Source organism: Balaenoptera ricei, chromosome 6 (genome assembly GCF_028023285.1).
Source record: "Balaenoptera ricei isolate mBalRic1 chromosome 6, mBalRic1.hap2, whole genome shotgun sequence".
Classification (NCBI taxonomy): Eukaryota; Metazoa; Chordata; class Mammalia; order Artiodactyla; family Balaenopteridae; genus Balaenoptera; species Balaenoptera ricei.
This window is the reverse complement of record NC_082644.1, coordinates 57,935,794-57,963,632: the sequence shown is the minus strand read 5'-3', so window position 1 is coordinate 57,963,632 and position 27,839 is coordinate 57,935,794. Positions and strand designations below refer to the sequence as shown.

General features: G+C 41.4%; 1 protein-coding gene across 1 annotated transcript in view; it reads left to right on the top strand.

The window, feature by feature from the left end:
• Nucleotides 1–24,357: 24,357 nt before the first annotated feature.
• SNAPC3 (small nuclear RNA activating complex polypeptide 3) overlaps nt 24,358–27,839 on the top strand; it is a 42,524-nt gene continuing 39,042 nt past the window's right edge. The window contains exons 1-2 of the mRNA XM_059924694.1: nt 24,358–24,687; nt 25,361–25,438. Of these exons, the coding sequence (XP_059780677.1) occupies nt 24,368–24,687; nt 25,361–25,438 (398 nt within the window). The 5' untranslated portion in view covers nt 24,358–24,367. The remainder of the gene's footprint in view (nt 24,688–25,360; nt 25,439–27,839) is intronic.

The following is a 27,839-nucleotide window of genomic DNA, read 5'->3' as shown; positions in this document are numbered from 1 at the left end:
TTCTTGTGTATGGTGTTAGGTAGTGTTCTAATTTCATTCTTTTACATGTAGCTGTCCAGTTTTCCCAGCACCTCTTATTGAAGAGGCTGTCTTTTCTCCATTGTATGTTCTTGCCTCCTTTGTCGTAAATTAGGTGCCCATATGTGCGTGGGTTTATCTCTGGGCATTCTGTCCTGTACCATTGACCTATATTTCTGTTTTTGTGCCAGTACCATACTGTCCTGATTACTGTAGCTTTGTGGTATAGTTTGAAGTCAGGGAGCCTGATTCCTCCAACTCCGTTTCTCTTTCTCAGGATTGCTTTGATATTTGGGGTATTTTGTGTTTCCATATGAATTGTAAGATTTTTTGTTCTAATTCTGTGAAGAATGCCATTGGTAGTTTGATAGGGATTGCATTGAATCTGTAGATTGCTTTGGGTAGTAGAGTCATTTTCACAGTATTGATTCTTCATATCCAAGAACAGGGTATATTTCTCCATCTGTTTATGTCATCTTTGATTTCTTTCATCAGTGTTTTATAGTATTCTGAGTACAAGTCTTTCGCCTCCTTAGGCAAGTTTATTCCTAGGTATTTTATTCTTTTTGTTGCAATGGTAAATGGGAGTGTTTCCTTAATTTCTCTTTCTGATTTTTCGTTGTTGGTGTATAGGAATGCCAGAGATTTCTGTGCATTAATTTTGTATCCTGCAACCTTACCAAATTCATTGATTAGTTCTAGTAGTTTTCTGGTGGCATCTTTAGGATTTTCTATGTATAGTATCATGTCATCTGCAAACAGTGACAGTTTTACTTCTTCTTTTCCAATGTGTATTCCTTTTCTTTTTCTTCTCTGATTACTGTGGCTAGGACTTCCAAAACTATGTTGAATAAGAGTGACGAGAGTGGACATCCTTGTCTTGTTCCTGATCTTAGTGGAAATGCTTTCAGTTTTGCACCATTGAATATGATGCTTGCTGTGGGTTTGTCATATATGGCCTTTATTATGTTGAGGGAGGTTCCCTGTATGCCCATTTTCTGGAGAGTTTTTATCATAAATGAGTGTTGAATTTTGTCAAAAGCTTTTTCTGCATCTACTGAGTTTATCATATGGTTTTTATTCCTTTAATTTGTTAATGTGGTGTATCAGATTGATTGATTTGCATATATTGAAGAATCCTTGCATTCCTGGGATAAACCCTACTTGATCCTGGTGTATGATCCTTTTAATGTGCTGTTGGATCCTGTTTGCTAGTATTTTGTTCAGGATTTTTGCATCTACGTTCATCAGTGATAATGGCCTATGATTTTCTTTTTTTGTGATATCTTTTTCTGGTTTTGGTGTCAGGGTGATGGTGGCTTCGTAGAATGAATTTGAGAGTGTTTCTCCCTCTGCAATTTTTTGGAAGAGTTTGAGAAGGATCAGTGTTAGTTCTTCTCTAAATGTTTGATGGAATTCTCCTGTGACACCATCTGGTCCTGGACTTTTGTTTGTTGGAAGATTTTTTATTACAGTTTCAATTTCATTACTTGTGATAGGTCTGTTTATATTTTCTAATTCTTCCTGGTTCAGTCTTGGAAAATTGTACGTTTCCAAGAACTGTCCATTTCTTCATGGTTGTCCATTTTATTGGAAATAGTTGTTTGTAGTAGTCTCTTATAATCCTTTATATTTCTGCAGTGTCAGTTGTGATTTCTCCTTTTCATTTCTAATTTTATTGATTTGTGTCCTCTCCCTTTTTTTCCTGATGAGTCTGGCTAAGGGTTTATCAATTTTGTTTATCTTCTCAAAGAACCAGCTTTTAGTTTTATTGATCTTTGCTCTTGTTTTCTTCGTTTCTATTTCATTTATTTCTGCTCTGATCTTATGATTTCTTTCCTTCTACTGACTTTGGGTTTTCTTTGTTTTTCTTTCTCTAGTTGTTTTAAGTGTAGGGTTATATTGTTTATTTGAGATTTTTCTTGTTTCTTGAGGTGAAATTGAATCGCTATAAACTTCCCTATTAGAACTGCTTTTGCTGCGTCCCATAGGTTTTGGGTCATCATGTTTTTGTTGTCATTTGTTTCTATGTATTTTTTAATTTCTTCTTTGAGTTCTTCAGTGATCTCCTGCTTATTTAGTAGTGCACTGTTTAGCCTCCATGTATTTGTGTTTTTTATAGTTTTTTTCCTGTAATTGATTTCCAATCTCGTAGCATTGTGGTCAGAAAAGATGCTTGATACAATTTCAATTTTCTTAAATTTTCCAAGGCTTGATTTGTGACCCACGATGTGATCTGTCCTGGAGAACGTTCCATGTGCACTTGAGTAGAAAGTGTATTCTGCCACTTTTGGGTGGAATATTCTATAAATATCAGTTAGATCTACCTGGCCTATTGTGTCATTTAAAGCTTGTGTTTCCTTATTTATTTTCTGTTTGGATGGTCTGTCCATTGGTGTAAGTGGGGTGTTAAAGTCCCCTACTATTATTGTGTTACTGTCAATTTCTCTTTTCATGGTTGCTAGCATGTGCCTTATGTATTGAGGTGCTGCTATGTTGGGTGCATAAACATTTATAATTGTTATATCTTCTTCTTGGATTGATCCTTTGATCATTATGTAGTGTCCCTCCTTATCTCTTGTAACAGTCTTTATTTTAAAGTGTGTTTTGTCTGATATGAGACTTGCTACTCCAGCTTTCTTTTGATTTCCATTTGTATGGAATATCTTTTCTATTCCCTCACTCTCAGTCTGTATGTGTCCCTAGGTCTGAAGTGGTTGTCTTGTAGACAGCATATATATGGGTCTTGTTTTTGCATCCATTCAGCCAGTCTGTGTCTTTTGGTTGGGGCATTTAATCTATTTACATTCAAGGTTATTATTGATATATATGTTCCTATTACCATTTTCTTAATTGTTTTGCGTTTGTTTTTGTGAGTCTTTTTCTTCTCTTGTGTTTCCTGCCTAGAGAAGTTTCTTTAGCATTTGTTGTAAAGCTGGTTTGGTGGTGCTGAATTCTCTTAGCTTTTGTTTGTCTGAAAAGCTTTTGACTTCTCCATCATAACTGAATGAGATCCTTGCTGGGTTGAGTAATCTTGGTTGTAGGTTTTTCTTCTTTCATCAGTTTAAGTATATCCTGCCACTCCCTTCTGGCCTGCAGAGTTTCCACTGAAAAATCAGCTGATAACCTTATGGGGATTCCTTTGTATGTTATTTTTTGTTTTTCCCTTGCTGCTTTTAATATTTTTTCTTTGAATTTAATTTTTGTTAATTTGATTAATATGTGTTTTGGTGTGTTTTTCCTAGGGTTTATCCTGTATGGGAGTCTCTGTGCTTCCTGGACTTGGGTGACTATTTCCTTTCCCATGTTAGGGAAGTTTTCCACTGTAATCTCTTTAAATATTTTCTCAGACCCTTTCTTTTTCTCTTGTTCTTCTGGGACCCCTATAGTTTGAATGTTGGTGTGTTTAGTGTTGTCCCAGAGGTCTCTGAGATTGTCTTCAATCCTTTTCATTCTTTTTTGTTTATTCTGTTCCTCAACAGTTATTTCCACCATTTTGTCTTCCATCTCACTTATTCGTTCTTCTGCCTCTGTTATTCTGTTATTGATTCCTTCTAGTGGGGAACGGGGTAGGCCTTGGCTGTGGAGAGCAGGGCCTAAGCGAGGGTGAGGTTTGGGTGGTGGGCGGGGCCTATGCTCAGGACCCACAGGGCTGGAAAAGGCCCTGGGAGCTGTGGGGGGTGGGGCTTAGGCTCAAGGAACAGAAGGGGGCCAAGGCGTGCCCTCCACCCCTGGTCTCAGAGGGCAGGGGACCTCACCTGGGCACCCAGCAGGCTTCCTGGGTTTGAGTGGGCGGGGCAAATGCCCTCCTCTCCTGCTCCTCCAGTCTGGGGTCTGGGAGGGCCGCTCCCTCCTGCCTCTCCTGCCTGGTCTTCTGGGCCTCCCTCCTATGCCCCCAGGACCAATGCGGGCAGGGGAGGGCGGAAGGGGGGGCCTTGGAGGGCAGGGGAGTGGCCTGGGAGCTCAACAGGCTCCCCGTGCCCAAGTCGGCGGGGCAATTGCCCTCTGTTCCTCTCCCACTCCTCCCTGAGGGCCCCTCCCACCTGCCTCTCCTGATCCCCCTGGCCTCCCTCCTATGCCCCTAAGGACCCACACAGCCTGGAGGGGCCTTGGAGTGTGGGGGATCGGCTTGGGAGCTCAGCAAGCTCCCCAGCCGAGTGGGCCAGGTGATTGCCCTCCGCTCCTCTCCTGCTCTTCCCGGAGAGTCCCTCCTGCCTGCCTCTCCTGATCTCTCCAGCCTCAGGGACTCCAATCTTGTCTGGCCTCCACTTCTCCTTCCCCCTCGGTCCCCCTACATCCTACCGGTTCACTCTGGGGCTCCTTCCGTCTCCTAGGGGATCGGAGTTCTCCACCGGCAGCCGGCAGGCACCTCAGGCTAACTCCACGTCTTCCCACACCGAGCCATCTTGACTCTGTCTTTTTTAATTACAGTTTTGTCCAGATATATGCCCAGGAATGGAATTTCTGGATCATATGGCAACTCTATTTTTAGTTTTTTCAGGAATCTCCATACTGTTCTCCATAGTGGCTGCACCAATTTACATTCCCACCAATAGTGTAGAAGGGTTCCCTTTTCTCCACACCCTCTCCAGCCTTTACAAATTGTAGACTTTTAATGATGGCCATTCTGACCAGTGTGAGGTGTACCACATTGTAGTTTTGATTTGCATTTCTCTAATAATTAGTGACGTTGAACATCTTTTCATGGGCCCAGTGGCCATCTGTATGTCTTCTTTGGAGAAATGTCTATTTAGGTCTTCTGCCCATTTTTTGATTGGGTTGTTTGTTTTTGTGTTATTGAGTTGTATGAGCTGTTGTACATTTCGGAAATTAAGCCCTTGTTGGTCACATCATTTGCAAATATTTTCTCCCAGGGTGTAGGTTGTCTTTTCATTTTGTTGATTGTTTCCTTTGCTGTGTAAAAAGCTTCTAAGTTTGATTAGGTCCCATTTGTTTATTTTTGCTTTTGTTTCTATTGCCTTGGTAGATGGTTTTCTTAGGTCACTAAGAAAACATTGGTATGATTTATGTCAGAGAATGTTTTGCCAGTGTTCTGTTCTAGGAGTTTTATGGTGTCATGTCTTACATTTAAGTCTTTAAGCCATTTTGAGTTTATTTTTGTGTATGCTGTGAGAGTGTGTTCTAGCTTCATTGATTTACATGCAGCTGTCCAATTTTCCCAACACCACTTTCTAAAGAGACTCTTTTTTGTTCTTGATATTTATAATTTTGCCTCTCCTGTTTTTTTCTTTATCATTCCTCCTCAGTTCCATTAATATTTTCAAATAATCAACTGTTTGTTTTAATAATTTAATATACTACTTCTGTGACTTATCCTTCTCACTTCTCTTTTATTAGTTCTTTCCTTCTATGCACGTTTTGTTTAATTTGCTCTACCTGCAGGCTCTAGAATATAGGTTCTTTGTGTTTTAACTGGATCATGGATGGTATCTGACTGAGCCAAACCAATGAAGTCTGGGTATGAACTTAGGAACAAAGCTAGGGGTCAGTTAATTTAGGGAAACCTGAATCTGGCGATCGGTTATTATAGAAACAAGAGACAGGACTTGAATGCTGCTGGCTAATATCCAAATAGGAAGATGGTCCAGGGCATCTAAGCTGGGAAGAGGCAGCCTATTGGCAAATTCCAAAAGAAGTAAGAAACATCACAGGTAGAGCTAAATAGATAGTAGACAGGGTGGGTGGGGGTGGGTGACAAAAGGAAAAAGACACCCAGCCTCTGGGAACGTTGGGTATCTGTAAGGATATAGTTATTAGGGAAAATAAGAACCACATCTCTAAACTTGGTCAACCCTAATCTTTTGTGGCCTATTCCTACTGTGTCCATGCTAATTACCAGGGGACTCATCTTTGGCCATCTTTCTGTGGGTGTCACACTGGGGTCTCACCTGTGCAGATCCAGATGCCCACAAGTGGAAGGTGTGTGTGATTTCTTCTATTTTATAGTACTTGAGATAATGATAAAGTTATACCATCCCACTAAAAATTACCTTCATGGGAAACTCTATGCTCAATTAGATACTATTACTAGATGTAGTTTAAAATTTCTACAATAGACTTGCTTTCAGAAGTTTGTTTATTAGTTGTTGTTTTACCTGTAATTATCCCTTTTATTTTATGAAGATTTTCATGTATTTGGGATAAGCTGAAAATCATTAAGATCCAAGTCTGGAGAAAAAAAAAATCAATGACAAAGCGGGGTGATTCAATTTAGGTCAAAAATGAAAGTGCAGCTATATAAAGCAATAACACTAGCCTGTAAACTCCGTTTTATAGGGGAGACAATGAAAATACAGGTAAGTAATTAGCCCGGTTTCATATAGCCAGGATGTGTCTACACTAAGAAATCAGACCTGTGCTCTTAACTGCTATGTTCTACTACTTTCTAAGATTTGACTATCTATCAACCTTATAAAGCACAATGCCAAGCAGATTGTAAGTTATGTAATAACACTTAAATGCGATGTATTATTACTAACAGAACTTGATGCAATGTTATATTTAGTAAATTCCTTTTGCTTATGAAATACAAAATCTTTGCAAAAGCGAAACAAACTCAGGAGGAAGAAGGCAAAGCAGAGTAGAAAGCATAGCTTGCTACTAGTTCCATGTTTTTGTAGTTCCAATGACTAGACCCATGTCCAACGTGAGCAGCCATATAGGGTAGTGACAGAGTAAGAAACGGGTTGTGGAATCAGGCAAATCTGAATTCAAGCCCCACCCTCACCACTTGCTCCCTGGGTAACTTTGTACAAGTTATGAATTTTCTCTAAGCTTTAGTTTCATCATCTCTAAAATAGAGACTAATAATAGTACCTAGTTCCTAGGGTGTTTAGAAGATTAAATGTACCAAGTATGTTTCCCAACACCTAAAAGCACTTGACACGTGATAGTTTCTGCTTTCAATGAATTAATTTAGTTTATGTGGCACTCAGTCCTTTTCTTTATTTTTTACCCTCACCCACATACCCTACACACACAAATAAAGAGCCCCACTCACATAAGGGTGTTTATGTGTGTTGCAATGTTGTAGAGATGGATAGGATTTTGTTCTGTTGGCCTCAGCCTATTGACAGTGATACTGTTGGCTAGGAATGCCTGAGGTCCTCACCTGGGCCTATACTATTTGTGGCAGCCCCCTCAGACATTTCCCCACCAGAGCTAATGTTGTGGCTGGACCAGCCCTTGTGGCTTTTATTATGATTGCAAGACGCACCTAAGCAGAAATAAAAATCATCAGGGAACTTTCCAGGACAAGATTTGTTATCCACTATTCCTGGAGGGTTCATGGCCCACGCAAGAGCCACACAGCAAAGTGGAGAGAGCAAAGGAGGGGGCACGGACCTGGGGCTCTGCCTTTATTCGGGTCAGAGGTGGGGTGCCTAGGATTTTACAGGTTTATTCTTCTTTGGCAAATTTAAAACATAAGAGCAGAAATTAGGGTGTGGGAAGGGAAAAGCAGGATCACTCAAGCTGTCAGTTATCTAGGTTTCCAGGGCTTTTCATATAGGGAACTCCATTGGTGGGGGAGGCCTGGTTCCTTATCTAGTTGTTTTACTAGTAGCTGTGTCATACCGCTGGCAGTATGTTTATTCAAGATGGATATCTTCGAAATGGATGCCTCGGCAATCAAAAGCTTAGTGTCAGGCACTTACACTCAGATTTCCATCACAGAAACCTAAGAATTAAAAATTGAATATTAGACACACCCCACTCCTAGAAAAGATCCTTCCATCAGTTTCAGGGGCCTTGAGTTCCAGCCTACCACTGTACGGCCGGGCCCTTTCTCTACTCTTTTGTGCAATCCTTCTGCCTCCAAATTTCCTTTCACTTCTAGTGCTCAAAAGTTTGTCTCACTTTCTTTACATAGAAGTCTTTTCCAATCCCAAAACGATTTTTCCCCCAGCAGGAATTTTTTTCTCAGCTGTTGATGTAATAACTTTTTTTCACATCCAGTTACATTTGCTTTACAGTTTGGAGTTCTAAATAAGAATTATATTTGAAAAACAGTTTTCACCACTAAAAATGGGGGAGAAAGTTTTAAAATAACTTTTATGGGCCAATCCTGAAAGTGAAAATGGCAATGTACCTTATCCCTGAGAAACTGTATAGGTTAAGTTCAAAGACTCCTTGGGCATGCCAGAGCACACTGCTGTGGTGTACAAGTCTGCTTCACTGAATCATATATGATATCACATGGAAAAAAATAGCAAAGGAATAAAGAAAAATGTCAAGAATACAACATATCTTTGCAGAAGCTAACAAAATGTGGCACCAGCATGGCGTATAGCTACAGACCAAATTAAAGTTCTCTGAAGCAGAAGTGATCTTTAATTGCCTCAAAGGCTATGAAACCAGAGGCATGGCATTTTTAGAGCAGTAAAAGAGCCTTGATGTCGGCTAGTTCAACCCACTCACTTTACAGATGAGAAAACTAAGCCACCACCTAATTGATAACACAGCTGAGCTCAGAGCTGAGGTTTCCTGATTCCAAGTACATTCCATTGCCTGTGGCAGTATGGCTGTCATACAGTCACTATCAAGAAAACAGGTCCCAGTGTGCATGTGATGAGGCCCAAAAGAGTCTAGAGAGTGCTGTGAAGAAGGAAATAAGAGCACTGGGGTCTGAGAGAACTTTGTTCAAGTTATTAGACCTTCTGCTCTGGTCTGAATGTTTGTGTTCCCCCAGTATTCATATGTTGAAACCTAACCTCCCAGGTGATTGTATGAGGTGACAGGGCCTCTGGGAGGTGACTAGGTCATGAAAACAGAGCCCTTAGGAGTGGGATTAGTGCTCTTTTAAGAGAAGCCTCAGAGAGAAAGCTCCCTAGCCCTTCTGCCATGTGAAATTACAACAAAAAATAGCCGTCTACAAAGTGGGCCCTTACCAGACACCAAAGTTGCCAGTGCCATGATCTTGGATTTCCAAGCCTTTAGAACTGTAAAAAATAAATATTTGTGGTTTATAAGCTGCCCTGTCTGTGGTATTTCATTATAGCAGCCTGAACAGACAAAGACACATTCCTTACCTCAGTTAATTTATCTATAAAAAGGGGCCTAATCCTTCCCTCAAAGAGCTTTTTTTTTTTAATTAGTTGATTTCTGAGATTGATTGATTGATTTAAATTTATTTATTTATTTATTTATTTTTGGTTGTGTTGGGTCTTCGTTTCTGTGCAAGGGCTTTCTCCAGTTGCAGCGAGCGGGGGCCACTCTTCATCGCGGTGCGCGGGCCTCTCACTGTCGCGGCCTCTCTTGTTGCGGAGCACAGGCTCCAGACGCGCAGGCTCAGTAGTTGTGGCTCAGGGGCCCTGTTGCTCTGCCGCATGTGGGATCTTCCCAGACCAGGGCTCGAACCCGTGTCCCCTGCATTGGCCCGCGGATTCTCAACCACTGCACCACCAGGGAAGCCCCAAAGAGCTATTTTGAGGATATTTTTAAAATGTAATAATGCATATGAGATCTCTATCACTATGTCTAGAACATAGTAGACACAAAATGAACACTAATATCCTCCCTTTTCTCAGTCACACCAGCATATAAGTTGGATTCAAGGCCAAATAACAACAACTAGAAAAAAACAATAAACACCAATAACCGAGAGACAATGACATACATGAGCATTGTTGTTGGTACACTTTGTTGGGATTGAGGCATGCTGGGCCAGTCCTTCACACTGCCAGCTGGCCAATGAGTGAAGGGAAATGCATATGAATGAAGAGCTCTGCTCCAAATTCTGCATCAAGGAATGGTCCATGCCAGGCCCAGCCTGCACATCCTTCCTACTGGCTCCCCAACTCATTTCCCAAGGGCAGGCTTGGCCTCTTCTAGTTCCCAGAGCCAATCTTGACCTGGGGCCAGATGTGCTCAGATGACTCCAACTCCACATTTGGCTGCCTGTCAGTCCACTTCTGACCTGTTGCCCAAGTCTTGATGTCTAGGCTTCTGCTTGCTCTCCTATCCTATACCTTACCCCACTGACCTGGTTTCTAGGTTTCCCTGGCTTCCTTGTCATTCTGACATACACACCTGATAAGAAACCCACTACCTCGTCACCTTGGTTCCTCTGTAGTCGAAAATTACAATGGCGGCCTGGCACATAATGGTTTCCCAAAAGGCTATGCCTATGTTACCCATTCTGTCCTTTAGTTATGCCTGAATGATCCAAGGGAAGAGACTCCTGACCCATCCAGTACTTTCCTGGGAACTCTGAGAACTTAAACAGAGACAGAAAGTGGTAAGAGCTGAGTCATCTCTGGCAATGTTCAGGAGAGAAACCCACAAGCTCTTCTTGTTTCTAAAGGACTGACCCTGTTACCAACCCTTCCTGAGGCTTGGCTGTTTACAATAGCTCTGCCTTCTATTGTAAACTTCCACAATAAATCTAATTTTTGCTTAAGTGATTAGAAGATCTGTTTCTGGTTCTTGCATCCATATGAACCTTATCCAGTACAGATCTCAATTGTTGACTACTTATCTGAGCTCAGTGTATCCTGCTCCTGGTTCAGAACCTCTCTCTCAGTCAACTCACCTAGCCAAGCCAAATCTTAATGCATAATCATGCACACTTGTATTTAACATTGATATTTGTCCTAGGTTCTCTATAGGATAATTTTTGGAACTTCTTCCAGTAATAGTAATTTCTTTGGTCATATTTATTTATTCATCAATATATGCATCCACCCATCTGTATCGAGCATCTACTGCACACTAGGCACTGTCCATGGTCCTAGAGTTACAAAAATGTACAGGCAGCATCCCTGCTACTGAACATCACAGACCAGTGAAACCTCCTGCCATACCGGTAAATAATCTCAGTACAAAATCTAAGAGCTATAATGAGGGTACAGATATGAGGCAGTGAGAGAGCTGATGTGGAGGCAAATGACAATCTTTAGAAAGGGGATCAGAAAGTCTTTGCAGAGTAGCTAAAGTTTAAAATGAGCTTTGGAGAATAAAGATGAATTCATGAAGGGAAGAATGGTAGGACTGCTTTAGGAAAACTGCAAGAATGACAATTTGTTAACTATTCAACCTTGCAATCTTATTTCTGAGATTTGTCCTACAGATGTATTAGTACATGTAACAAATGATTTATGTATAAGATTAATCATTGCAGCACTTTTTGTAAGAGACTGAAAAAAAACCACGTGTAAATTAATGAGCACTGATTAAATAAATATGGTGTATCCATCTGATGGAAGACTATGCAACTGTAAAAAAGAATGAGAAAGTTCTCTATTTATCAATATGAAAGATCTTTAAGATACAGTGCTAATTCTGAAGAACCTAGGGGCAGAACAGGAGTAAAGATGCAGATGTAGAGAATGGACTTGAGGACCCGGGGAGGGGGAAGGGTAAGCTGGGATGAAGTGAGAGATTGGCATGGACTTATATATGCTACCAAATGTAAAATAGATAGCTAGTGGGAAGCAGCCGCATAGCACAGGGAGATCAGCTGGGTGCTTTGTGACCACCTAGAGGGGTGGGATAGGAAGGGTGGGAGGGAGTTGCAAGAGGGAGGCGATATGGGGATATATGTATACGTATAGCTGATACACTTTGTTATACAGCAGAAACTAACATACCATTGTAAAGCAATTATACTCCAATAAAGATGTTAAAAGAAAAAAAAGATATAATGCTAAGTAAAAAAGCAGTGTTTAGAACAATACTGCCCTTTGTTTTAAGTGGGGTAAAATGAGAATATATATATATATATATATATTCATACTTGTTCACATTTATATTAAAAAGCTATACAAGTTATATACATCTGATAAAATTGGTTACCATTGGGTATGGGGCAGTAAGAACTGAAAAGGCAGTGAAAGAGGTGAGAGTGAGACTTTTCACTGAGCATTTTTTATTTTTGAACAAAGTGAAAATGTTATCTATTCAACAATGTAAACAAATTTTCAAAAAATACATTGCAAGCAAATACCAAAGTTAGACACAGGGCTCAGAAGACAACACAGTTTTTTAAAACTGCTCTATGAGTCAGCAACTGGCTGGCAAAAGAAAATAAGGGAAAAATGTTTTGCTTCACCTCCCTCTTATGTGGGTAGTAATACTCTAATAGCTAACTGTTCACAGCAATTACATAATGTGAGAATAGGCACCTTTAAAAACACAGACATTAGAGGAAATTTATGGCTTGTGTGAAACCAAAATGTTGTCAACAGGAAAACCTACCAGATAGATTTGGAAACGGAACTTTTATGATGTGGGTGTAATTGTTCAATTTAAACAACATTCCTTCTGCCTTATTCCTGAAAGGAGGTGAAGGATTTTCATTTGAAACACTTCTGGGGTGGAGGGGGGAGGAAACAAATAAAACTGCATACCCTAAAGTCATCTTCCAGTTTTAAAAAAATCCACTGATATTTTTAACTTTAGGAGCCTCCCTCATGGAGGGTATAAGGTACAAGGCTGAAAAGTTCTGACTTACCTCAGGCGATGGGCCAGTGTATGTCGTTAGACAGGCTTTTTAAATTTCTTCCATTCTTTCAAGACTCAATGCCCTCCTCTTTAAAAGAAGGAGAACAATAATCCTCCTTAGACATTCCATGCCATCTGATTATTATAAAATTGATTCCGACACTCAAAGGAAAGAAGGTATAATTAAGTGAAATCAGTGTCTCACAAATTAGAGTGTCCTCTGACATATACCGTTGCCTGAGAGTTCAGTCCTCAGTGTAATAGTTGCAAAAATTTTGTTTTCAATTCACCAAAGGATGACCAGATTTGAGGGGATTGGGTCATTCTACCAAAACTTAGAAGAATCTTGGTTTTTGTAGACAGCTCTTATTTCTGTCTGCCCATGATTACATTCCTTCCTTTGGAGTACTGTTCTTCTCCCATCTACTTGCCAACTCTGTTTTTCATTCTGGCAGAGTTGTCAATCATAGTACCTAATCCCGTGGCCACAGGGTGATCTAGATCTAGCCAAACATAACAGCTCATTCCTCTAGCCGCAGCCGCTGGTTGAAAGGAATGGTCCACTATGTGGTGGGCATGTGCTCTAAGCTGGATTAATCATCCTCTTGGGTTATTGCTATTTGGAGCTGGGTGACAGGAAGTCTTACCTCTCAGATCACAAAAGCTGAAAGATATAAATATGGGACAGCAGGCAGCCATATAAATGATATATGCAGATTACAAAATTTTTAAAAAGTCATTTTAGGTTGGGATTGTTGGCATTATGAGTGCTTACAACGTTTTTAGTTCTATGATTTTGATTTTCAGTTTAAAAAAAAGGAAAGAAACATAGGCCAATTAAACTTCTGAGGTGATCCAGGACAATGTATAAAGTTTGGACAAAACAGTACAGATTGGAGTGGGAAAGCCTTCACAGAACTGAGTGATTTTAGTTGAGCCTTAAATGATCTGGATGAACAGAGGAAAATAGTACAGGAAAAGAAGCAGGCTAGAAGGTCACCCTGATGGGGGCAAGAGTGAGCGGGTGTCAGGAGGCAGTTAAGCAGGTCAAAAAACATCGGAGTCATATCTGAGAGTCTTCAGACTAAGGGAGGAGAGGGGCCAGCACTGAGTTGAGGTTAGGGGTTCTAGAAAAGGAGCCTCTTCTGGCGTGAGGTAGAGAAGTGGGGGAGGAGGAGGGCTGGAGTGAAGGAGACTGCTGGTAGATATAAGTGCCCTGGACATAATGACATGCCTAACTGCCTTCTACCTATGTAAACAAACTCTGTATGGGCCGCCACACCTCCCAACAGCCATGACCATGGCCACACTGGTTAGACCGGAAGTGGACACAGGACAGGGCCATTTGAATGCTGACCAATGGCCTAGCACAGCCTGGTACCCAGGGCTTTTCCAAAACAGGAAAAACTGGGCCAGTCCTGTCCTCTTTCTGCCTCTAGCTTTTGCTCTCTCCCTCAAAAGATCTAGGGGGAAGTTTCTGGCAGCTCCATGAGCTGATCTGAAAGGTTATGAAGTAGACCCAGGCATAGGGTTGCCAGATAAAGAGTAGTTGAATTTGAATTTCAGATCAACAAAAACAACAGAAAGTTTTTTCGTACAAGTATATCCCAGATAGTGCATGGGATATACTTATACTAAAAAGTTATTCATTCATTATTTATATCTGAAATTCAGAGGTAAGTGGATGTCCCGCACTTTTCATTTGCTAAATCTGGCAACCTTATCAGGTGTCCTTATGCAGCACGCGAATATGAAGCATGTGGGGCAAAGCAGTACAGATCTCTTCTTTTCTGCCTTAAGGGAAAAGGCAGTCTGACTGTCTCTGGTGCTGCGAGACTCTGCCCCGATGCTGCAGGCGTGTCTCCTGGCCTCTCATTGCTGGAGCACGACTAAGCCATCAGAGAGCACTTACTGCTCCTTCCCAAGAAGCTTTGCTGCTCAGTCTCCCCTGACCAGATACACACTGTATTATGAATGAGCTACAGATGTTCATCACCCAGGATTAGGCTGTAATGGTGTTGGACTTTATTCTTTATTCTGCTAGACACCAGCAAATGCCTTCCAGACTAGGTCTTCAAAAGCAGGGAGTCTAATATAAATGTTGCCTCTCTTCAACCCCTTTCCACCTATGTAGCCTCTCTTTGAAGCCCCCAGCAAGGTGCCCCCATGCCCGCCCACTCCCTCAGTAAACCCCTGCCCTCCCTGTAGGAAGAGGACAGTCCTCCTCTCTGTCTTTTGCAGGGAGTTGCAAACTCGAGCACCCGAGAGGCTCTGCTTTGCTTAGTCACTGCTGACTCTGGAAGCGTGAGGATAATCCCTAGTGTTTGATGTGCTTGACATCTTCCGAAATGTTCCTAAAAAGTAGGGCACACTCTCCAAGGTGAGTCGTTTTTTTCTCAGCTACAGTGTCTAATCATATACAAGGAAAATGTATGTGAAAGTGGCATTAATTCGACAAGTTGCAAAAGCATAATTGTGTTGGAAGGAATTGCTTTTTTTCTTTTTCTCCCTGGGCCTAGCTTACATGACCAGAGGTGTACGTGGCTCTCTTTACCATCCTAGAAGGTGGGGCCAACTCTAATTAAATTCTTCTTTACCAGCTCCTCCCTTCTAACCTAGCTAGAAGGGGAGTTTCCCCGCACCGAAATTTAGCAGCCTACATAAGGGGCCAGTGAGAACTACCTGATAGAGAGGAAAGGAATGGAGGGGAAGTGCACAATGGAAGCCAAAAAGCCGTAGAAGAAAATGTACTGTTGATTCCTGGTGTCAGATCTCATGAACACTTCAGTTCATGTTTTGGACTTCCATAAGACCTCTCTCTATTCTTATAGAAATAAGCAACATAGAGAACAGACTTGTGGTTGCGAAGGGGGTAGGGGAGGGATGGATTGGGAGTTTGGGATTAGCAGATGCAAACTATTATATATAGATTGGATAGACAACAAGGCCCTACTGTATATCACAGAGAACTATATTCAATATCCTGTGATAAACCATAATAGAAAAGAATACGAAAAAAGAATATACATATGTATAACTGAATCACTTTGTTGTACAGCAGAAATTAACACAACCTTGTAAAACAACTATACTTCAGTAAAATAAATTTTAAAAAGAAAGAAGCACGTCACCTTCATCTAAAAAAGGAGTCAGCAAACTTTTTTTTACTATAATTACATATTTTTTTTTATTGAGGTATAATTGACATGTAACATTATGTTAGTTTCAGATGTACAACATAATGATTCAATATTTGTAAATATTGTGAAATGATCACACAGTCAGTCTAGTTAATATCTGTAAAGTGCCAGATAGCAAATATTTCAGGATTTTCAGGCCATTCAGTCTCTTGTAACTACTAAACTCTGCTGTTGTAATGCAAAACCAGTCATAAACAATAAGAAATTGAATAAACATGACTGTGTTCATGTAAATAAAACTTTATTTACAAAAATCAATGGTGATACCATTCTCCAATAAAAAGAACCAGGATTTCTTGGAGAAATGGCTGATTCTAGGCATTGGGCAGGGAGTATATGAGTCAGAAGCATCTTGCTGCACCAGAAAGTAAGGAAGTGCTCAAAAAACAAGAGGACAGGGAGGATGTGAAAGGGACACAGGAGCCGATCTGAAACAGCTCTCAAAACCAAAACTGGAACAATGTAAGCAATAGAATAAATAAGTAGCTTTAAAATGTAGGTTTTATTATTATTCATCTATGGTGAAGGCTAGCAGATCAAGAGATGACTGCCAGTGTAAAGATGGCTTGTTACTCACGGTTCCTAAGAGGGGGCGTGCCACACAGCAGGGGGCCACAGGAGGAAGCACCGGGATTGATCAGGAGGCAGAGGGAGCGAGAGGGAAATGTGGGCAAGAGCCCTTGTTGTAGTTTCTGCAGGAAGAAACAGGTGAGGCAAGGTAAGCAGGTTTAGGATTGGCTGATTTAAATAATTTCAGTGGTTCTAGGGCATAGGGGCTGCCTGTAGTTGGCTGGTACCTGGACCTGGCTAATTAGGGCAGAGGAATAGTAGCCCTGAGAGTGAGAACCTGATAGAGGAAGTAGGGGGGGGGGGGTGCCCATTCTGGGTAGGTTGGTTTGCATTTGAAAGACACACTCAAAGGAGAATTCTTTACTTTCCCTAGAAATTGGCTACCCCTGGGACGGGCAGTCTCTCCAGGCTCAGCAAGACCCCGATGTCAAAGCATCTGAAGCACGTGATTAATACGTAATGATGGATGATAATCCAAAACATAAAATAAATATCCATGAGTCCATACTGATATAAATAAAAGATTGAATAATTAAATAAGTGAAGGAGAAGAGACAAATCTCCCTTATAGGATTTCAAATAACTTATCAATATGTAACTACTCCCTGCTCCAGGAGATGAAACTTAATTCCCACTCCTTCCCCACTTCACACCCCCATGAGTGTGAACTGTGCTTAGTGACTTGCTTCCAAGAAGTATGGAAAGAAAGAAAGAAACTTTACAGTGGAAAGATGCTTTCCTTCTGAGGTAAGGGCAAAATCTAATATCAGAGAGTATTTCATTACCTGGTCCCACAGCTTCTAACCTTCAATCATTTTATACCATTTCCAAGATCTTTTCCTCTTACATCAGTGAATGTGTCTCATGGAGGTAGTAGGTGAACTTCAACAGATTTTTTAAAAGTGTGCTTGGTTGCAGAATCTTAGGATGATACCAGCCTCACATCAAGGGGGTCAGACAATGTCCTGGTTCAAGCCTCCCTCCAAAAAATGACAGCTTCTTCCAAATCTCTCCATGTCCACAGTCCCTATAATCAAAAGGGACTAAAATGTTTTCTGATATTTCTTTTCTCTGATTCTATTATTTTCTACCAGTAGACTCTCTCACTCTCTTTGCTAATCCAAGATTTTAAATACCTTCCAATAAATTTGGCATTGTTCTTGGAAAAAGCTAATTGCCTAATTTGTACTTGTCAGTGGAACAGAGGTGGGGCTGGTGGGAGAACAGCAAACAATAGAGGTATCCTAAAACAATTAGTTGGAGACAATTTAGAGAATTAGAAAAAAAATCATTATGCAGGGCTTCCCTAGTGGCGCAGTGGTTAAGAATCCGCCTGCCAATGCAGGAGACATGGGTTCGAGCCCTGGTCCAGGAAGATCCCACATGCCTCAGAGCAACTAAGCCCGTGCGCCACAACTACTGAGCCTGCGCTCAAGAGCCTGTGAGCCACAACTACTGAGCCCTCGTGCCACAACTACTGAAGCCCACGCACCTAGAGCCCGTGCTCCACAACAAGAGAAGCTGCTGCAATGAGAAGCCCTCACACCGCAACGAAGAGTAGCCCCTGCTCACCGCAACTAGAGAAAGCCCGCGCACAGCACCGAAGACCCAACGCAGCCAAAAAAAAAAACAATGATTATTTTTAAAAAATCATTATGCAAATATATATCTATTAAGAGTTATTCAGCTTTGAAAAGGATCATTGCTTAGAATTGAAGAGGACACTCAATTCAGGTTTTCCACCTTGGTTGTTAAAATTCCTTATAATTCATATCAGGCCTCTGAAAGGTTATAAATCTTACTTCTCACTAAAATGTTATTATTATTCTACCAACTGCCTTTATGACTAAGAGTACTTCAGCTGTCTTTCCCGTCACACATTCCCTTTCCATCCTTCTGCTACTCCTTTCTTTGGCAGAGAGAAACTCCCACATGGTCCCCTGGCTTCAGGAAAGCAACCCTCCACATGAACATGTAATCTATTGAAGCAGAGAATCCAGGAACAGCACCAAGCAAAAGATTTTCTCCTTTTGGTATCTTTAAGGTGTCCTCAACCCTGTTGTGGAGAGAGCTGGCTAGTTCTTATTTTCCTAAAGCCTCGCGATGCCTAAGGGGTGAATGAGAATTGGGCATTTGGCCCTACCCCTCTCTCAGTTGCTCTTGCAGGGCCTTTCTTTGAACCTGTTGGGAATGCCTGTCCCACAGAACCCAAAACTAAGAAAGATCCAGCACGCTGTAATTGCCACTTAAATTTAGGTATGCTCCCTGCTAATCGTGGGTCAAATGTAAATGACTGAAAAATCAATTGGTTTAGAATATGACCACAGCAGTGTAGCTTTGGTAATTCATCAATAGAGATTTATGCTTAGTCAAGATGACGGTTGGATTGCAAAAGAGTATTTGTAAATTTAGAGACATCATTTCTGTTTTTAGATAAAACTCATCAGTGCTTTGAAACACAAACAACGCTTAACCAAAAGAATCCTTTATATGTGTATGTGTCTGTGTGTGTGTATTTCACAACGGTAAAAGCAAAGGAAAGAACAGACAAAAAAGGACATAATCTTGATTATCCAGATTTTTCCCAAACAAGATGTCAGCACCTCAAGGCAAGAATGTTCCCCAAATGGTGTCCCACAATTGGAAATGCTATTCCACAAGATAGGATCAACAGAGAGTCAAAAGAAGATGACTAGGAGAAGGAAGTCACCATTCAATACGAAGAGCCCATCCTGACCAAGGTCAGAGTTGAAAGGTGATTTCAGTGGGTGCAATAGCATTTAATACTCTCAGAATCAGTCATTTTTAGAAATATTGCTGTTCAAGTAGATGAATCTTCATGCATTTTTATTACCGAAACCAAGTCCCCCTAAAACCACATTCCCTTACTGAGTTTATGATTAATCTCTCTATCCAAAACTTTATTCCCTTTCTTGTCCCCTCTGACCTCAATCCTGTGCCAACTGAATGCTAATCAACCAGAGTCAGATGACTAAAATTGCTGTTGTCGATAACATCGTTAATGTACTAAAATTGCTATTATAGAATATCATCATTAATGTACAAACTCAGGTTGTCTCTCCAGGGCTGGATGAGCTCATCCTTGTCTCTATTCATAGACCCTCCATTGCCTCTTAACTGGATTATTGCAAATGCTTCCTTAATTATTTCCCTACTTCTTGCCCCTCTGGCAAGGTCCCCTGTATAGATTTACCCTCTTAATGCATGGCTGTGTTCACCCCACTCCCTCTATTAGTTATCTGTTGCTGTGTAACAGGTTACCCCAAAATGTGGCAGCTTAAATATTTATTATCTCACACAATTTCTCTGGGTCAGGAATCTGGGAACAGATGAGCTAGTGTTGGCAGGAATGCAATTTTCTTAGGCTTGACTGGGCTGGAGGGTCTGCTTCCAAAGTGGTTCCCTCAACTACCTGACAGGTTAGTGCTGATCATCGGCAAGAGGCCTCTTCTCAGTTCCTCATCATATCAGCCTCTCCATAGTGACATCTGAGTGTCCTCATGACATGCAGCCAGCTTCCCCCAGGGTGAGTGATCCAAGAGAGTGCAAAAGAATAATTTTTAAATAGAATTTTTAATTGGGGCCTGAGGACAGACAGTAATCAGCAAAATGACTGCCTGTAAGATTATTCATTGCTGCATTAATTGTACAAGCAGAAGACTACAGCCTAAATGTACTTCAAGGGAGAACTAGTTAAAGAAATTTGACAGATACAGTGGAAGAAATAGGATGCTTTTTATATTTATATAAAAGGATGTCTAAGATATAACCTCACATGAAAAACATGAGGTATAGAATATAGAACAGCATGTATTGTATGCAAAATATGTGTGTACATGCATACATATGTGTGTGTGCAATATGTATACATACATACATATATATTTATATAAAATATATGATTTCTCTGGAAAGATACACAAGAAATTGCTAACTGGAGGTTATGGTTGCCTCCAGAAATCTAGGAAGGGGCTCTACATGACTGGGGGAAAGATAGAAAGGGAGACTTTCACTGTATGATATTTGTATCTTTTTGTTCTTCCACTTTTATTGAGATATAATTGACATACAGCACTGTATAAGTTTAAGGTGTACAGCATAAGGATTACATACATCAATGAAGTGATTATCACAATAAGTTTAGGGAACATCCATCATCTTATATAGATACAAAGTAAAAGAAAAAGAAAATTATTTTTTTCCTTGTGATGAGAACTCTTAGGATTTACTCTCAACTTTCATATATAATATATAGCAGTAATAATTATGTTAATCATGTTGTATATTACATCCCTTGTACTCATTTATCTTATAACTATAAGTTTCTATTTTTGACCACTTTCATCCAATCTCCCTCTCCCCACCCCTTGCCCCTTGTAACCACAGTCTGATCTCTTTTTCTATGAGTTTTTTTGAAGTATCACTGACCTACAACACTGTGTTAGTTTCTGGTGCACAACATAGTGATATGATATTTCTATACATTACAAAATGATCACCATAAGTGTAGTTACCATCTCTCACCATACAAAGATATTACATTTTTATTGACTATATTGGAATATAGTCAATAATAATACAGTTGATAGTTCTACCTTTTAAATTATGTGCTTAGGGGCTTCCCTGGTGGCGCAGTGGTTGAGAATCTGCCTGCCAATGCAGGGGACACGGGTTCGAGCCCTGGTCTGGGAAGATCCCACGTGCCGCAGAGCAACTGGGCCCGTGAGCCACAACTACTGAGCCTGCGCGTCTGGAGCCTGTGCTCCGCAACAAGAGAGGCCGCGATAGTGAGAGGCCCACGCACCGCAATGAAAAGTGGCCCCCGCTTGCCACAACTAGAGAAAGCCCTCACACAGAAACGAAGACCCAACACAGCCATAAATAAATAAATAAATAAATAAATAAATAAATAAATAAATAATGTGCTTATTCAAGAATTATTTAAAAAAATTCAGACCAATTGTCCACTCGGGGCAAAAAGCCAAAGGCAGAGGAGAAGAATAAAATAAATGACTTACCTATAGGAAAGATTTAGACATCAGAGAGAACTAGATGGAAATACAACTTGGACAGTTACTGTTGAAATGTGGGAAACATATGGTTTCAACCCCAAGTGAGACTCCCAGTTACCTATAGTCTAATTCTGAGAAAGGAGGCCTTGGGGCAGTGGTAGAATTACTTTGGAAACCAAGATGAAAGAAGTTCACTTTTGGAATTACATAAATTGGGAGCTGGGTGAATTTTAGAGATACAATAGATCAGAGATCACAAACAAGTAGGCCACTGGCTAGATGCCTATGTGTGTTGTATTTGGTTTGAATACTGTTTTTAAATGTTATATGAACTGTTAAAGGATAAACTGAGGCACGTTAAAATTTTTGACTCTATTTGAGCAAAAATCAATTCAAACAGGGCAGCGCCAAACAGGAAGTGCTTAGGAGAACTCCACTGACTGGAGCCTGGGGAGAGAATCTTATAGAGAAAAGGCAGAAGCAAAGCAATTATTGAATGGTTATAGCTTGAAGTCTAGTTGGCTGTTTGCGATTGGTTGTCCTTAGCATTTTGATTTTGTAACCTTGAGGCATTTACAGACTTTGACTTTGGTTTTCTGAGGCAGGCCGCCATTGCATTAGAGCCACCTCAATCTAATGGCCTCCTTGTTTAAGTAATTTAACAAAATTAATTGCCCACATTTGAAGATCAGGAGATTTCACTTTTTTTGTTGTTGTTGTTAAAAAGCTAAATATCTGAGTTCTTTAGAAATGTTGGAAGCTCTGGTGGAGAAATTCTGCATTCCTACGTGGCAGCCATGGTAGCTTTGTAGAGAGAGGCTGGTACTCCCCAGTTTGCCACGGCTCCCCCCAGCAAGCCAGTTTTCATCACCTCATGAGCTCATGTAAGCATCTCAAGTGAGGAAACTAATGCTCAGAGGCAAACTTTGAGAGCTCATGTCTCCCTATTCCCACTCTCCAATCAAGAGTCATAATCTTGGTTTGTGCCACTACTCAGAATCCTGTCTCTAAATTAATGCCACGACTTCAACCCAGTGGTTGGTTCCAACATCCACAATTGGGAAACCTTTGTTTTTGTTTTTGTTTTTTTTTCCTCCCTCAGGAATCATACAAAACTCACCCAGAATTACAAGGACTATATCTATCCTGGGATCTTAGAATCTTTCTATATCCTTTCTGTTGTTGTCTGGTCCTAGTGCCAGGTCTAAGAATGCTCCCATTTTCTGCCAAACTTGCAACAGGGCCAGAAGCTTCCTTTGCCATGGCTGAAGAGGAAAAACTTCCTCTACACTCTTATATGGTCATTTGGGAACCGTGAATTAAACTGACAAAAGACAGATTAATGAGAGTTCACAGAAAAAGTTGACTCAAGGAGGCGGTTAGAATTGGGGCTTATGTACTATCTTAATGAGATAAGGGGAAGGGGAGCGCAGCACTTACAGGAAAACAAATGACTTCTTAATAGAGGAGGGGGAGAAAGGGCACTTATTGGAAAACAAATGACTTTCAGGAAAGATAAATAGGTCCTTAGAATAGATGGGAGATACACCTTTGTGACAATGTGTAAGTGTGATGCCCACTTCTAATCAATCTTCTCTAGTTGTGGGAGGGGATTTATGACAATTGAGTTCTTTGGGGAAGCTCCACATTTAGGAAGATAATGGAGTTCAGGGAAAAAAAGCCAATTCTCAAATGCCTTCAGCTCAAAATAATTTTTATGCTGCAGTGGTTATTCTGCACCTCTTTAGACTTATTCCAAGGAGTGGCCGCTGGCGCTAAGACTCAAAGGAGTCCGCTGGTGCCGACCACTAATCCTTCTTTCCCCCCATACCTGCGATCCACACATCTCAAGATGCTGTTCTGAAATGCCACACCTCATAGTGAACCACCTTCCCCTGCTGTGTTCTTTCGGGTCCTGCCCCTTCCCACTGCTTCTCAGGAACCATTGTGGTCTCCACTCCTGAAGACAATGTTACTCAGTCTCCAGATATATGTTAGAGTTTTTACAACTGAAACGTGACTTCATTCTCTGGAGTGAGAGCTCCCCTGTTAAGGGATTTAGAGCAAGGTTTACAGGCACTGGGAAGACTAATTGTCCTCAGGTTGTGAGAATTCAACTCAAACTACCTAAAGATTAAAGAAATTACTGGCTTACATAATGGCAAGTCTAGGGGAGAAGATGGCCTCAGCCCCACTATTCCAAGTCACCGTGACTTCTCTATTTTCTGCCTTTGCTTATTTAAACTCTTGGCTTTTTTCCTTCTAACCCTTCCACTGTCTGACACAAGCTATGTCTAAGGGCACATCCTCAGGTCCTCAGAATGGAGGGAGAGTTTCTTAGTTTATAGATAAAATCCCAGAGTTCCGACCTTGCTTCTATTTCCTAGCAGTTAACTCCTTCCTCAACATCACAATTGGGATGATAATACCTGCCTGGAAAAGCTGTTGTGATTTTTAAAAATATACGTTAGGGATAATACTGTACAGCGTCTGATACACAGTAGGCGCTCAATAAACATTATTCTGCGCGTGTACAGCAATGATACGTATATATACACTAACATGGGGCCGCTGAGGAGGTTCTAAACGAACCGGACCTGGAGGGCCAGTCGTGCCCCGGGCCTCAGCCTTCGACCCTTAAGTCTCTCAGGCTTTGGGGCAGTGAGGCAGCAGTGCAGCTCTCGAACCCTGGAGTCAAGGAAAAGTTCCGCACCTCAGGGCCGAGAGGAAAACAACGAGGGGGACCAAAGGGCGTGCCAAAACCGCCCTATGCCGCATAGAGCGATGCTGCGTAACCGAGCGGGCTGAGAACCCATCCAGACAAGCTGCGGTGAAAAGAAAGCCAGAGCCCCTCTTCTGTGAGCCGAGACCAGAGAACAATGAGTTCAAGCTCTGCACGCGGAGGCTCGGGGTGCCGCGCCCGGGGGCGGGCCCAACTCGGGGCCTGACGGGAAACGTAGTGTCTAAAGCTGCGCCAGTGCAGCCCAGTTGCTCGCCGGCCCGGGCTACGCGCAACTACAAGTCCCAGCAAGCCCCGCGAGGCCTTGATCAGCCGCTTTTCGCCGTGAAGGGAGAGGGGCGAACATGGCTGAAGGCAGCAGGGGCGGCTCAACGTGCGGCGGCGGGGTGGGTGGCAGGCAGAACCCGGTCCCCAGCAGCGGCGGCTGCAACTTCCCAGAGTACGAGCATCCTGAGCTGAATACGCGCGTTTTCCATGTGGCCGCTTTCGGGGAGTTGTGGCTTGGCCGGCTGCGCGGGGAAGGGGACTTGTCGCTGAAGGAGCCGCCGGCACCGGCGCTGCCCGGGGGCCGAGGGGTTGCCGACTCCAGCCGGGAGGATGAGGCCGTGGCCCGGGATCTGGGCTGCAGCCTGGAAGCGGCAGCCGAGCTAAGGGCGGTGTGCGGGTGAGTGCGGGGCCGAGGGGCTCTTGCGGCGTCAACCCGGGTGCAGCCTTGCTCCTGCGCGCCCCAGGGCCTCATCATGGGGGCGGGCCTGTGGTTTACTCCCCGGGGTGGAAGGGCCGCCCTATCAAAGCTTTCCCGGAACAACGGGAGAAGTCCCGTGATGGGAATGCACAATTTCTGCTAGTGGGATTGAAGGGACGAGAGAGCTGCATGAAAGATTAATTTTTCTATTCACTAGTTTTTAAAGTGCTTATTAATGTAGGAAAGCAATCAGAGTAACAGCGACGTGTATCTGTCTTTGACAAGACACTTTGACGACGGAGGAACCTTAGTTTATGATGAGGCTGGAACTCTCCTTTAACCACAACAGTGTCAAAACCTTGATTATCTCTGGTCTCTTTTGGGGACCTCCTGGGTATGCTATTATTGAGATATTCTTCAAAGTGCCTTATTTTAAATGAAAATATAAAAATAACGATCTCTTTCTCCATTTAACAGTATTGGCCGCCTTCAACCAGCCGTATATCCCTTTCTTTATAGAATATCGGCACAGAATTCGCCTTTAATTCTGGTTATCTGATTGCTTAATTATTCAGTGATGTATTTAGGACACAACCCCTGCTTGCTAAGGACAGGATGCGATGATTGCTTTGTTTGTTTCTTTTTGTTTTAGTCTTGATAAACTGAAGTGCCTTGAGGAAGGGGAGGATCCAGAAGTCATCCCAGAAAATACTGACCTAGTGACTTTGGGGTATGGAGGACTTCGCTTTTGTTACTTGATACTTATTTAAATATTTTTTCAACATTATATTATTCGAAAGTTGACAGTGTGGTATTGTTATCATTCCACCTCCTAAATTCAACCATTGTTGACATGTGGCCGTATTGGCTTTAGCTGTATGTGTTTGAGTTGAGATACCTGGTGTGTGTCCTTTTCTATTGCTGAACCATTCAGTAAGTTGCAGACATCATGATAATTTACCGCTAAGTACATCAGTATATAGCTTCTAAAAGTATGATCCTACTACTTAATCAGAGTGGTATTATTATACCTAAGAAAATTAACAGTAACAGCATTATCTCTAATATCCAGTCCATACTCAAATTTGTGTTTATTTTTAAGTGTTTACAAAGGTACAGTTAATCCACTTAGACTTTGGGGGTGGCAAGCTAAATACTGTGATAGTGTGGTAAAGGACTCATTTTTTAAAATTTTCTGTCAGATCGATACTTTTGTAAAATAGGATAAAAATGAATTACTAGAAAAATGAAATTAAAAGGCAAACATAATAAAACTCCAAGTTTTTTATCATTAAATTCCACAGTAATATTACTGTCACATAGGTGTGAACATTTCTAAATGCTTTCTCTCATTGTCTGTACTGATTGGATAACAAATAGCTCATAGATCAATTCCGGTCTGCCAACCACATTTTGAGAAAGGCTGCTCTATGGTAATACTATTATAGAGAAACTGCATGTAATAGGGAAATTTGTAATTTCCAGTTTGTAGCCCGCTTACTTTGCACCATCTCAGCTATGTTGTCATCCTTTATCCTACCCTTTCTATTGTCCCCTTCAAAAATTGAGGCAGGCGTTTCGACCCTACCTTGTTGTTGGGTTTTTTTTGTAATTGCCAAATCTGTTTCTCTTATCCCTGTTGGCTAACACTTACATTAGCAACACTTGGAGCACTATAAAAGGTTCCTGTCTTTCCTAGGTCCTGTGTTTTCTCCTGACTTATCCATCATGCTATCACCTAAGCACGCTCATTTGCTGAGAAATTGTCAATGGCTCAACCTCTCCTCTATGGGCAAATTTCAGATTTTTTTACTTAGACATTTGAAACCTTCCACATAGCCTAGATCTGCCTTTCTTGACTTGTTTTCAACCATTTTCTCTTTCAGTGCCTCAGGATGCACATGGCCCCTCTCCCAACTGAACCCTAACCAGTCTTTGAGTCCCTAACATTATTTCCACATCTCTACAACCCATCTATCTCCCTTTGGAAATAGATACACTTGTAATGTCTAGAATTCTTCTAACATTTCTAAAGTCCTTGAAGGCTCATTGAGAGTCCAAGCTCCTTCATCTGTGAATTGCCCTTAAGCCTGTCAGACTGCTTTACTCCATCTGGCACCCTTTAACTATTGTTGATTGATTATTTGGATTTTTTTCTAAAATGCACATCTGATTGTCTCACTCTCTTACATAAAATCTTTCAGTGGTTCTTAGGCAAAGTCCTGAGTTCTTAAATGGATCACAAGGTCCTCTATAGAATGGATCTTGCTGATCTTTTCGGCCCTACATCCCTGCAGTGCTCCAGCCATGTTACACTGTTTTTCAGTTCCTAGAATGTGCTCTCTCATCCTAGGCCTTTGCCTAGAACACTCACACTTCCTTATCCCCCGGTCTGGCTGACTTCTACTCATCTTTCAAGTTTTAGCTGAAGGACTAAGGACTCCATCTAGCTCCCCTTTTATGCTCATGTAGCCGCCGATACTTCTCTATTGAAATACTCTTCCCACTTATACTGTACTTATTTAATTTTCTGTCTTTTAGCTAAACTTAAAAGTTCCATAAGCTGTGTCTGTCACACCCACTGCCATGTCCCTCATTCCTAGAATTTTGGCATAGAATAATAGGGAGTCAGTAGATATTTGTAGAATGAGTGGAATAAATGAAACTTGCATAAACCTAAGGAAGCGATTTTTTAGAGATTGGCTAAAAGAAGAAAGTTGATGATATTTATAAAGCAGACTTTTTTTTTCTATAGTTAATTACATGCTAATTGGCTTATAATGATGTTATTGAGCTATGTGAAATAGTAATTTTCAGACTGCTTTACACAGTGCTTCCCCTGGCTATTTTCTGTTACTAGATCAACTGGATCTCCTTGGTTGTCTTCTAGTCCCTTCCATAGGAAATGTGAGTAGAATTATATGTATAATCTCATGTAAAAGGAGTTAGTGCAGCATTCCTTAGCTGGGATTATTTTGATGTACTTTAAAACTATTATATTTAAAATAAGACTAATCTTAATCTTAACAGTAGCACAAGTGAATTAGGCTTGTGCCAAAAGCCAAAAATCTGTATCTTTATGCTTTCTCTTTCACTAAACTTTCCTTTCTTTTCCCTACCAATAACTTAAA